Source organism: Misgurnus anguillicaudatus, chromosome 11 (assembly GCF_027580225.2).
Source record: "Misgurnus anguillicaudatus chromosome 11, ASM2758022v2, whole genome shotgun sequence".
NCBI lineage: Eukaryota > Metazoa > Chordata > Actinopteri > Cypriniformes > Cobitidae > Misgurnus > Misgurnus anguillicaudatus.
The window spans coordinates 21,681,056-21,694,645 of record NC_073347.2 but is presented as its reverse complement, the minus strand read 5'-3'; the positions used below and the strand labels follow the sequence as shown (position 1 = coordinate 21,694,645).

At 37.3% G+C, this 13,590-nt stretch overlaps 1 protein-coding gene across 10 annotated transcripts in view; it reads left to right on the top strand.

Annotated features, from left to right (window-relative positions):
- kcnq5a (potassium voltage-gated channel, KQT-like subfamily, member 5a) overlaps positions 1-13,590 on the top strand; it is a 155,438-nt gene that overhangs the window by 106,220 nt on the left and 35,628 nt on the right. For all 10 annotated transcript variants that reach the window (XM_073873290.1, XM_073873284.1, XM_073873287.1 and 7 more), the window contains exons 2-3: positions 9,324-9,414; positions 12,500-12,626. In XM_073873290.1, the coding sequence (XP_073729391.1) occupies positions 9,352-9,414; positions 12,500-12,626 (190 nt within the window). In that variant the 5' untranslated portion in view covers positions 9,324-9,351. The remainder of the gene's footprint in view (positions 1-9,323; positions 9,415-12,499; positions 12,627-13,590) is intronic.

Here is a 13,590-nt window from a genome sequence, read left to right as displayed (position 1 = left end):
ACTAAAGTTTTTTCATGGTACCAAGTAACAAAATTTTCTAAAGTTAGGGCTTCTCCAGTGTAATATGTCAAAAAACCTTGCAAAATTTCACCAAGAACAGTTCACATGGCAGGAGTGATTTCTTTGTCTCTGACATCCATCTAGGAAGAAATGTTGTGACAGTTGCTGTTGATTGACACTCTGACGTCAAGTGGATATTTTGGCATAACATACCTCAAGCATAATGGTAAAGATAGCTCAATCATCTTAGGTTCTCTTCTCAATAAAATATATTGACCAATGATGTGCTCATCCATTTGGTTGAGAGGAAGTTAAAGGGTTTTAAAGCAAAAAAATATATGTTTTCAGCCTGGTACAAAAAGTGTTTTTGGTCTGTATAGCTTCATGACAACTGTGAGGAGGGGGAATTTATTTGTAACTCATCCGTTTTAATTATATTAAGCCTTAAAGGTGCTCTAAGCGAATTCACGTCTTTTAGACAATAAATTTTTTTTGTTACATATAGCAAGCATGTCCTCACTATCTGCTTGCTGCCTGTCCGCTGATCAAACTGTAAAAAACCCGATCTCTGTAGACAGCCCAGGCTCCACAAACTGCAATAAAAACAAAGTGGCCAAACCTACCACCACTAAACATAACAAAGTGTTCCAGCCAATAAACGACAAGAAAGATTTCGGGGTGGGGGTTGGGCGTGTTCATGAAAGCACGGAAGGGAGGGGGAGGAGTTAGCTACGCTCCGTTTGTTTGAAAACAGTTCAAACATCAACAAAAAGGGACGTCACACAGATTCGCTTAGAGCGCCTTTAAAGTTCTGCATTATCAAGGGTGTGGCCACTTGAGTGACAGGTGAACTGCCACCGCTGTCACTACTGTTGAGCTAGGTGGGCGTGTTTTCAGCAACCAGCCACCTCAGCTCCTCCCACATCCCGTCTCTTTGCCCATTTTCAGTTTTGCGCTGCCAAGATGGCAACGGCAGGCTTCGCAAACTATTGGCTTTAAAAATGCACTTCACAAACCTACACGTGACGTAACGGACACTACGTACATATTTTTTACAGTCTATGATTTTAGCATTAGAAATACTACGTGACTAAAGGGCTTACACATACTGTTGGATTAACATTACAGAAACATAAAAAATAATTTTGGTAATCACCAATACTTTCAGTTTAGGGCAGTTCTGGCACAAACCTTACATTGGCACTGTATGCATATTATATTCTACAGTGGTGGCTCGAAACTGCTCATCCGAGGGGTGCAAATTCAAAATATATGTTTGGAGTGTCATGTGTGTTGCTTGCGTTTTCAAAATAAGTTGTTTTTGCGTCATGTGAACCATGTGCATCACATGTTTTGTCAAAATACGCGTCAAAACTGTTTATGATAAAAGAGACGCTCACGTTCACAAAATACACGCAAAACACTCTCTTAACAGTAAACTCTGATTATGCATGAGATTATGCGAGTATCTGGCAAACGCAAGCATCTTTTTTATCACAAAGCCTTTAGACGCATCTGCAGCAGGCACTTATTTTGACAAGACACGTGATGCACATAGGATCACTCGACGCGCAGAACACATTTGATATGACGTGCTACATACTGTACATGTTGTGATGAACTTCGCATCAAGCGCCCTCGAAAAAATAAGCTCACCGCCACTGATATTCTATATTACATACTACATTATGAAATACAGTTTGTTGGTGCATAAGAATTTTTTTACCTGTACATTTCCTCTGTGTTTCATTGAGAGTTATGGTAAGTTTATTTTGGATCTTGTTTTAACCTATCCAGTATGTTTGGCCTGGTAGGCGGCAACACCGCCCTCTGGTGTGTCATGTTCGCTCAGATAGTATATTGCAGGTGGCCTGGCTCATGGGCAAATAATTGAAATTCCACTTCGGAGCATGTCACCACTATCAAACTGAATCCCTTTCAAACCCCTCCAAAACAACATAATCTCAGATAGTCACCCACTGACACCGGAGTACACAACCAGGTGTGCGGACAATTATCTGCTACTGTTAACTTTCTCTCTCTGCCATTGTAAATCTTTATTAGATGCACTGTGACAGGATTGCTAACATTTGCATACAGGCATTTTTTTGCATTCACATACACAGACAGCTGAACTGGTAGGTAAGGCTGTGTTTTGTCTCGTTAGTGGAAGGAGGCCCCTTGGGTTCATAGCTTTAGAAGCTCGGATGTCTACGTCTGTGGGAATCTGCTTCTTTGGCCACACAACTCTTTATGCTGAAAGACACATTGTCTGGCCTGAGCACAGAGCAGTGCGCTGGTACCTGCGGCTGTTTGCTCAAAAAGCCATTCCTTCCTGTTATAATAGTTTCATTTCCCCCACCTCTCGAGTGCAGGATGCCTGACGGATGTGTCTAAGTGCACGTGTACGCGTTTGTATGTCGCTGCTACTGTTTTGCAGGTTAGATAATGACTGTAGCAGAAGCACATTTCTTAGACTTTAGATATGATAGGTACATACCCAGATACAGTACGCTCCTATGATGATGTTTAGGCATCACAATAAAAGTCTAACGCCTGCTACAATATGTAAATCTTTCATATTGTAAATGTGAAAGATTTCATTTCTCCATATTTATGTGTTTAAAAAACATCACTCCAGGTTTTTGAACAAAGCTTTGCTTTTGTCTGTCATGTTAACTATAATTAACATGTTCTGCCTGAACAGCACAACACCGGTTTAAGTGTAGTAGTTGTGGTCCGCTCTACCACAACGATATGGAAAATGCTGCAATAATGTCTTGTAATAACTCATAAACTCTGTCACAGTCCAGACTTTTAGTATTAGTGTGTTATGAGATTCACAGAAGCCATCAGACTAACTGAAAGAGTTGCGTGTGGGTGTTCATGTGTTAGCCAAACTCTGTAAGGGTGAAGAGTAGTTCAGACAGACAGGACAGAGAAACAGGTGTGGGCTGTCAGTACGATGGTGACAACAGCTGTTAACACACATCTGCATGCCACAGTTTGTCAATAGGTACATGCAACCAAATAATCTGTTTGTACTCGTATTGATGGCTCAATCGTATTGAAAAGCCTTCATGTACACAGCTTAATCAATATGATTGAGTTCGATCGGATGCAAATTTGTATAGTATTGAAGGGGGTGGTGTACTTCGATCCTTGATCTGATCAGCAGGAGAAAAGTATGCATGTAAACACGTGAATTTTAGTATTTTCTTAATCGGATGCAAAAATACCTTGTGCACACGTTAATGCTAGAGGTCAGAGGAGAATGGGTCGACTGATTTAAGCTGATAGAAGAGCAATTTTGGCTAAAATAACCACTCATTACAACTACGGTATGCAGCAAAGCATTTGTGAAGCCACAACACGCACAACCTTGAGGCGGATGGGCCACAACAGCAGAAGACCCTACTGTATTCATCTCCACAACAAATAGGAAAAAGAGGCTACAATTTGCACGAGCTCAACAAAATTGGACGGTTGAAGACTGGAAAAATGTTGCCTGGTCTGATGAGTCTCGATTTCTGTTGAGACATTCAGATGGTAGAGTCAGAATTTGAACAGAATGAGAACATGGATCCATCATTCCTTGTTACCACTGTGCAGGCTGGTGGTGGTGTAATGCAGTGATTCCCAACCGGGGGTACGCGTACCCCAGGGGGTACGTGAAGAGTTTCCAGGGGGTACGCGAAAAGATTTACATTTTGCTTTGATGTCATTTACTTTTAATAAAAATGTCTTTCGTTTGTCCAGTCATTTACCTAATATTGATTTTTGTGAGGAAAGCATTGTAAAAAGGACAACTTTGTAATTTTAATCTTATCATTAATATAATTTGCTGTCAAGAGTAAATGCGCTGCATGATCCCAAACGCAATAGCGATGTCCAGCTCAAGAACGATCTGACTATTTTCAATGAACCTGAATAGTTTCTAAAGACACAAAGTTTATTAACTATAAATTATGTTCAAATAATGTTATAATATTCATTCCCGCTGCCATTGCATTTTCAAATTATGCAAAAAAAACGTTTGCATTGTTTTTGGCTAACATATTTTGTCCCGTATGATGTCTTTTGTCCTATTTATAGAGAATGTCTTAACACATTTTGTTTCTCTTTATATTTTAACAGAATAATTTAAATTATTTGCACACTTTAATTATCAGTAACTTAAATTGAGATTTTAGTAAATTGAGGGCATTTACTAAAAAGGACGTGAGAGCTCAATTCCAAATAAGCGCCGGAGTGGAAAATTTGCGTGTGATTTACTACAAAGGCGCAAATAAAATACACAGGCACAATAATGACATAAGCACATTTCCATAATGACCATTGCAATCTACAAGAGCAGCTAAAATTAGTACAGGGACACAAATAAGAGACCTCGGCAGGACATCGCAATGAAAATGCGGACTGCGGAGTGTGAAATTCCAGCTAAGTAAAAGAAAGAACCGGAGGACGAAAGATGACGGGAAAGAGGTTTTGAAATACCTGATTTTACTTCTCCTCGTGACTTCTCCTCCTCTTTTCTCCAGCAAATTAAACATAGCATGGCTTGGCAAACTATATATATATATATTTTTTAAAGTATGTAATGTTCCTCTGGCAAAATTTAATACTCTTCTCGCATTAATGTTAATGTAGGAAAACTTCCACAAATGCATATGCAATAAGGTCGCAAAAATAACACCTTTTCAGAGCTTAATATCTACTGCGTGTCTTTAGTAAGTTCAGTAGTTATTTAACGCCAAAATGATGGCTTGCGCAAGCTGTTAGTATCTGGCCCTTAAAGGGGTCATATGATTAATTTTTTTAATTTGTAAAATAAGTCTTTGGCGTTCCCACAGTCAATATGTGAAGTTTTACCTCAAAACACCCTACAGGTAATTAATTATAGCATGTCAAAATTCATTTTAGGCTTGAGCAAAATGTGCCATTTTTTGGGTGTGTCTTTTAAAATGCAAATGAGCTGATAAAATGCAAACACTGATCGCAATGATAGTGGTTTGTTGAAATAAACATGCTTCATCAGTCAGTGCTTTTTACTTTAATGTTTTAAATCAATTAATTAATTAATATTACTAATTATTTGTCTTTAAAACACAACTTTGGTTTAGTTTCGATGAAGGGGTACTTGAGCCTTACTGATAGGGCTGTGGGGGTACTTGGGGCTAAAAAGGTTGGGAACCACTGGTGTAATGGTGTGGGGGATGTTTTCTTGTCACACTTTAGGCCCGTTAGTGCCAATTGGGCATCATTTAAATGCCACGGCCTACCTGAGTATTGTTTCTGACCATGTCCATCCCTTTATGACCACCATGTACCTATCATCTGATGGCTACTTCCTGCAGGATAATGCACCATGTCATAAAGCTTGAATCTTTTGAAATTGGTTTCCTGAACATGACAATGAGTTCACTGTACTAAAATGGCCCCCACAGTCACCAGATCTCAACCTAATAGAGCATCTTTGGGATGTGGTGGAATGGGAGCTTTGTGCCCTGGATGTGCATCCCACAAATCTCCATCAACTGCAAGATGCTATCGTATCAATATGAGCCAACATTTCTAAAGAATGCTTTCAGCACTTTGCTGAATCAATGCCATGTAGAATTAAGGCAGTTCTGAAGGTGAAAGGTGGTCAAACGTCGTATTAGTACGGTGTTCCTAATAATCCTTTAGGTGAGTGTGTTTTCTTCACACTTTGTGAAATCATTTTGAGAGAATGTTGTTTTTTGTATATTTACAAAGATTATTGGAGAATTTTTCTTATAGGCAGATCTAACAACAAAAATTATTGAATTTAATATGATTATGATTCACCCTGGTCGGGGAAACTTATTTTAGTGCTCAACCACAGTGACATCGCTCTTTGTGAAAGGTTAAATTGTGTGCATTTATCTTTTTGATTAATTTTGAATGTAATAAGTCACTTGTAAAACTAAAACTGCTGTTTTCTGATCAAAGTCAAAAGTGAAAATGTCTGATGTGTCTTTACTAATTAAATACACTTAATTTTACATTCACATGGCTCAGGCCGTGCGTTTCAATGTTATGTTTGGGAGTATGTATTCAACAACCCGTTACATGTCTGTCAAATTTAAATAATATAAAGTAAAATGTTGTAACTTCTTAAACCTTTATTTCTAAGAGTGTAGACAGGTATCTCGCCATAGTAACTTTATTCAATATCAACAAACATTCATTCCTGTTCATCCCTAAAAGCTGCTTTATAAGGAGATCGTTGGTGGTTGCTTGCTGTGTGATGTAGCAGTAGTTTCATCAGACTAGCTGCTCTAAAATAAGACAGAGGAAATGAAAAGTGAAATGAAGAAAGGGTTGAATGCGAAAGACGAGACTCCACATACAATAAAAACATCAGCCGCTGGAATATATTGTGTGTTAACCGCGATGTCTGCAAGTTAATTCAGCACGCAACCCCATACAGCCGTATGTCTCACAAATGCATCCATTTCTAAAAACGAAGAACCCAGCTCTGTTCTCCACCACCTCAGGCCAATGTTCTTAATGGCCTGTTTATACAGGGTGGAAAAAGACAGAGAGAGAGAGAGAGAGAGTAAATGGTGCACATAAAGTATACTGCACCAGAGAGAGGCAGTAAGGCCGCATTTACATTGCATGTTTGAAGTGACTACATTTTTTCCCCTCATGTGTCCCAGATCGAATATATATGGTATATTCTCCGATTGGTTTCAGGCCTCATTCATATGTGGAAATAAATCGGATACATGCGTTCGTGTCCGCAATGTAAGTGGACATATCAGATATTCCCAACCCAAGACTTGTTGTGCGTCATTTAAAATGCGATGCTGGCAAATGACAACAAATCAGGTGGACACCACCCGCGATCACATGACTCTTCTTAGCAGCGCAATGGAGGATAAAGGATCCACAATGTTCATGTCTTGTTACAGAAATAATAAAGCTCTATAATTTATAAATTTTTGATCTTACTCAACTTAAACACTGGCGCATTGATTCAACACTAAAAACACCGTGTTTTGATCAGGCCCTGAATCTGATCTCTTACAAAAGTTCTTCACAAAAATTTTATTATCTCTGCTTTTAGCTGATATTTAACAGATGAATGAGTTTTTTTGTTGTTGTTTGAAAGTGGATGGGTGATTCTCACGAAAACTTGTCAAGCATGAAAATGTAAAAATTGCTTAAATTTACTTTTTTTCTCACCAGACATTGAAAAACGAAGTCTGGAGTAAATGGGACCATTAATTTAAAAAGTTTTACTTATCATTTAACACTTTTTGTAACATAATTTAAAAAATTAGTCCTAAAAATCTCATTACCGCAACAGTCAGAAAACATCAACACTGACATATTTTCAAAATGACATGACAAACCTGAAAGAACATAATTTGGAGATTCTGCACATGCATTTAAAATCAAAGTATTATGCTTCTATTAATTAAATTAACATTTAATAAGCATCTGTTGCGGTAATGATAATCAAAATGTCGTGTAAGCATTCTGACAAGACAATATTTCAAATTAACTGTAAAAAAAATGATCTTACCTGGTAGCCATCTTGAAGTAACTGGTCCATGTGCTTGGTCACTCAAAATCAAACTTTATTAAAATTCTGTATGTGTGCTTAAACTGTTCTCAAAAAGTGTTGCGGAGGATGAGAACATCAGGCATGGACACATAATTTTCCTAATTTTTCTTCATTACTATTATACATGAATATTCAGTAAATATTTTTTCTGTCATCTAAAGTAGTCTAGACAAAACATCCATTTATTTTTTTCCTTAATATTTTTGTGTTAATTTGATTAAATTACAACATAACGCATGTTCCAACACAGCCGGACACATTGCGGTAATGAGAATTTCAGCAGAAAATGAGATAAAATTTACAATTATAAATTCTTATGTTGAAATCAAACATTGTGCAAGGTAGAACACAGTATTGTGTTAATTCTGATGCTTTTTAATGTTACTATATTAAACATTTTAAAGCTAAAATCATTAGTGCCGTGGTGTTTCAATGGTTTCGTGAGAATCACCCATATATTACATTAATGTTGATTTATAAAATAAACACCACAGTCTTAAATAATATTTCCATTGTGTCTTTGCTGCATCTGTGTTGGTTGGGAACTGCGCTCTGTTTCAGTCACACTTGATTCTGAGGAACTACTTTGTTTGGTGAAAGAGTAATATTTGTACTATAATTACAACTTTTTTTACATTTATGAAATCCCGCTAACGTTATGCATATGAAGTAACCATTTTATAAAAGCAATAAGCCCCGCAAAGCAGTGAGGTTACAGTGCATTTTATAACAGCTAAGGGGGGTTGTTAGGCACGACGTGAAGCAGTAACCCACTGCTTCTTGGGGCTTATTGCTTAATTTACTTCCTATGTGATTTAGTGTAAATGCAGATATTGCAGTTGCTTTTAAAGGAAAATACCACCGTTTTTAATATTTTACTATGTTCTTACCTCAACTTAGACAAATTAATACATTCCTATATTTTTATGCGTGCACTTAATCTTTGTACAGCGTGTCGTGAATGTGTTAGCATTTAGCTTAGCCCCATTGATTCCTTAGGGTCCAAACAGGGATGAATTTAGAAGCCACCAAACACTTCCATGTTTTCCCTATTCAAAGACGTAGTATGGTGGTAAAATAAAATGTGGTGCCGAGGTCGAAGTGCTGCAAACTAGGCGCTCTTCTGCCATACAATATAGTTCTCATTTTTTATCAGCTTAAAAAATCTGCACCTTTTATTTAGTGCCACCATACTTACTCGTGTAACTACTCACGTAACAGTCTTTAAGTAGGGACATGGAAGTGTTTGGTGGCTTCTTAATCCATCCCTGTTTGGATCCCAAGGAATGAATGGGGCTAGGCTAAATGCTAACATATTCACAACACGCTGTACAAAGATTTAGTGCATGCATTGAAAAAAGATAGGTATGTATTTATTTGTCTAAGTTAAGGTAAGAACATAATAAAATATTGAAAAACGGTGGTGTTTTCCTTTAAAAGATGATGTTAGTGGGTCGTATACAGGCAATAAATCCAAATTGGGCATCAAGATTTACAGTGTAAATCCATCCTCAGAGACTCGGATGAGAAAGTATGCATGCTCCCTTAAGCCAATATCTATTTCTGTAGATATTCTGTAATTGGGTCCATGCTGAGGATTTGCTAAGGTGTTTTTAAATCCAAGCAAAGAAACATTTATACCTCGTAGCTATTACGAGGTAGTCTATCTATATAATTCAGTCTAAATGAAACTAACGATTTGCTTCTGTTTGTTCTTTGGCAGGTTCACCTTGGTGTTTGGCTGTCTGGTTATGTCTGTGTTCTCCACCATCCCTGCTCACATGGAGCTCTCCAATCACTGTCTCTTTATACTGGTGAGGCATGCACAAACACATTTAGAAGGGTCTGGTGTGACTTTAATCTGTGTTGACTAGTCATGGATCATACTTTTGTTTCTTGTGAGCATCATTCTCTGTCAATGGAGACAATTGTAAGAAGTAGAAAAAACACATTGACTGGTAAGCATTGACCCAATGACAAGTTGAAGAGCTCAGATGCAAATGCCGCTAAACGCCATCTCCGTCAAAAATGAGATTATGAAATTGACTGAACAGCAATGCAACACTAAGTTAAGTAAATTCATAAAACACAGCATTATATGTCTGTATTTTTCTCTAATCGGGTTGTTCCAAGATCCTTTCAAAGGCTTTGATACTTGTTTACGTTAAAAAAGATAATCACCCAGATTAGTCATTTGATACGTGTGTTAAGATAAGCTGGTTTCATTGTTGCACTGTTTTCCTGGCTAATGGGATCCTCTTAGGTGACTTTATAAAACAGCATGGTGCTATTAATGATATAATCCCACTGGAACCCTGGCGGAGCAGTCAAAAGCATTATTGTATCAGTTAATGGAGCTGTATGTATGTTTACATCAAGGTCCTATGAACTGATGTTAGTGGAGAGGAGGATGGTGCGTCCCTGCTGGTGGGAAAGCAGTAGGGAGGCATAACATTCAATATCAGATAGTCCTCAGGATACACAAACAATGTTGTGTCAAGCTATGGGAAGCCCAGATCATCTGTCACGGTGCATCAGGAAAGGCCAGTTTAAACACTGTCCCAGGCCTCCTGCCCCCAGAGATGGGGTTAAGATGTTGAAAGGTCATGTTTGTTGATCTGTCCATCAGCAGCTGCATTAAGATGGAATCAGCATTTTCAACTGTTTATGCAGACAGATGTTTTAATCAGGTGAAACAGTCGGGGAACTCAGCTGGGTTTCATCTAACAGTGCAGTTAGCAAAGACCGCGAACGTGGAAATGATGAATTAGCTGAGAGGTTAATTGTGTTAACTAGACACGACTCTAGCATCCTGTGGCGAACCAGAGTGTGGATAACTATAGAAATTGTAGAACAATGCTGTGCGTTTTACAATGAGGCTCATCTTTTAGATAGGCTTTGGGGATTTTGGTGGTGGGGTTGGAGGCTGTATATTTGCCTCTCTCTGCAGATTTTTTGCTCATTTACATTAGAAGGTGCATTTAATTTAACCAATAAACAATGCCTATTGCAACTGCTTATTGATTGCAGTATACAGTACAGTATGCTATAGTATTAGAACAAAGACAACTGGGACATACATTACATTATAAATACAAAATACAGAAAGTAGCACAACCACAAAATTAATGCTATTTAAATGTGTTTCTGCACAAAATCTAAAGTATTTTAAAAGGTAAAGTAAAACATTTATTTACATTTAAAATTGAAAAAAAAATTAAAACACATGTGTCACCAGTGTACCACCCCATAATGGTGGGAAGTTTACCATTTCACTGACCTTGGAAGTATTTACTCAACCTTTTGTATTTATTAATAATAATAATAATACATTTTATTTATAATGCACTTTCCATCACAGATCTCAAAGTGCTACAGGTTAAAACAATAAAAATGTTATTAAATTTAATTTTTTTCACTTTTTTAAATTATTTTAAAGGTACAGTGTGTAATTTTTAGAAGCATATCTTGACATAAATGCAAAATATTATACAAAACTATATGATCAGGGGTGTATAAAGACCTTTCATAATGAACTGTAATGTTTTTATTAGCGTAGAATGAGATGTTTTTATCTACATACACCGAGGGTCCCCTTACAGTACCTACCCAGTCTCATGAGGTTTCGTGATATAGTCACGTAATTTGTTCATTTTTTTTCGTGATATTATCACAAATTTCCATGTTTTTCATGATTGTATTACGAATTCTTGTTTTTGTGTGATTATCACGTATTGGTTACTCAACTGCGTTTTCCTATTTTTAAACCATTGTTCCTCGGTTTAGGGTTAGATTTGGTGCTTGCATTAGAATGTCATTTTATACATTGGTTTATACCATTTTTTCTGATTTATTTTTTTATATGTCGCCTGGCATTAGGGTTAGAGTTGGGTTTGGGTAGGGATGCCATTTTATGTAAATCTAACCCTAAACCGAAGCGACAATGGTAAGAAAATAGGACAAAACAGTTGAGTAACCAATACGTGATAATCACACGAAAATAGAATCAACAAATTGCGTAACTATATAAGGAAATTTCGCGGGCTGCCCTTACAAGGAAGTAACCATTTTGTGCTGCCACGTTTCTACAGAAGCCCTTAACGGACACATTTTTTTACTAAGTTGTCTCCGACGCTTGCATGTTTGTCCGGTGGCGGCCAACGTTGCTTCTCTATGCATTTCAAAAGTGAGGGGTGAGCAGTGGACTGAGCTGTTGGTTGCAATGCACAACCCGACCACTAGATGCCGCAAAAATGTACACACTGCAGCTTTAATGAATTGCTTATATTGTTTTTGGCACATAACTCAGGGTTTCCACAGGTCATGGAATTTCTGGAATATCATGGAATTTTTTGACCAAGTCATGAACTATCAGGGATTTTTTTGTCGCTTAAAATTTTTGTTTAAAGGTATACGGTGACTTCCATGTACAGGGACCCTCGGTGTATGTAGATAAAAACATCTCATTCTAAGGTAATAAAAACATAACGGTTCATTATGAAAGGTCTTTATACACCCCTGATCATATAGTTTTGTATAATATTTTGCATTTATGTCAAGAGATCCTATTACACACTGCACCTTTAAAATGTATTCTGCTTGTTAAGTTGTGACGTAAGGAATGCCGTTTCCGGGTCCAAGCCTCCACTGATTTCAATTGAGACTAGAATCTAAACAGCCGTTTATTGACATTGTTTATTCGTTTTACACATTTAAACTAAATTTTGTATAAATACGTCATGAAAATTCCGCTTTTTAGTCAGGAAATTTGACATTTGGCTTAGAGTGGGAACCCTGATAACTGTTATACTGTCAAATGTAATGTATGACACTGAGTGGTAATTTTATGTGCTATTATTGCACTGACACTCATTGTTTGTGATTATTTGTGGTTTGTAGGAGTTTGTGATGATTGTTGTGTTCGGTCTGGAGTACATCATTCGCATCTGGTCGGCCGGATGCTGCTGTCGCTACAGGGGATGGCAGGGACGACTGCGCTTCGCAAGAAAACCGTTCTGTGTCATTGGTAAGCCAAAAACAATCCGAGTGCTTGCTGGTGTATATCTGTGTTTGTACAGTTGATGAATCTGCTGTGCTGGTGTAAATAATGACAGCTGCTTATGAGAAATGATAGCTTCGCTCACAATTACTTAAAGAGAACGATCTTTACTAGCTCCTTTATAATTTAATTCCCTCCTGAGGAAAGGCATACTGAGGGATAGCCAATGCTGTTTATATTTATTACACACATGTGTGCGGTATTGTATCAAATGAGGGCAATTTTAGTCTTCAGTGTGAATATATCATTGTGTGTTGTATGTCATGCACTGAATCTCATCTCCATTTATTAGGAAGCAGAACTCCATCAGAAAGCCATCAACAAAGCGATTAACTCTGAATTATGAGAAAGGGAAGAAATGGCACAATTTCTCTTCCCTCCTCCTCCAGACATTTATTCAGAATGTCTCATTAGAAATTATACAAAGATCTTGGCATACCACTTTTACACTTTTATTGAAGCACACTGCTATAATAAAACGTCACATTATCCATTACATCTTCTCTTCTGCTAAAAAACTATTATAAACAAATAAATCTTATAATTTATGTAACATTCGTTTCTTACATTTGCAACATACAGCATGTGTATGGCAAATAGTAAAGAACAAAAACTATTTAATTGACTGAAAAGTATGATAAAAAATTATAGTAATTATAAAGTAATTGAGGGAGAATTTAGATGACAAATTTAGGTTGTCAAAAGGTGGCCCAGTTGTGACTTGTGACGGTGCACATTTTTCTGATAGCATCAGTCTGATGGTCAAATGACATTTATTGCTTATTGGTGATTGGCTCAAAAAGGTCTGTGCCGCATGTATGACATATTTTTGTAGGCTAACCAAAAGTTAGTGGGACATTGGTTCTTGCATTAATTTTTCCCATAGACTTTTGGATTATCTCAAAAAATAAGCTCTGTGTTTAACAAAAGT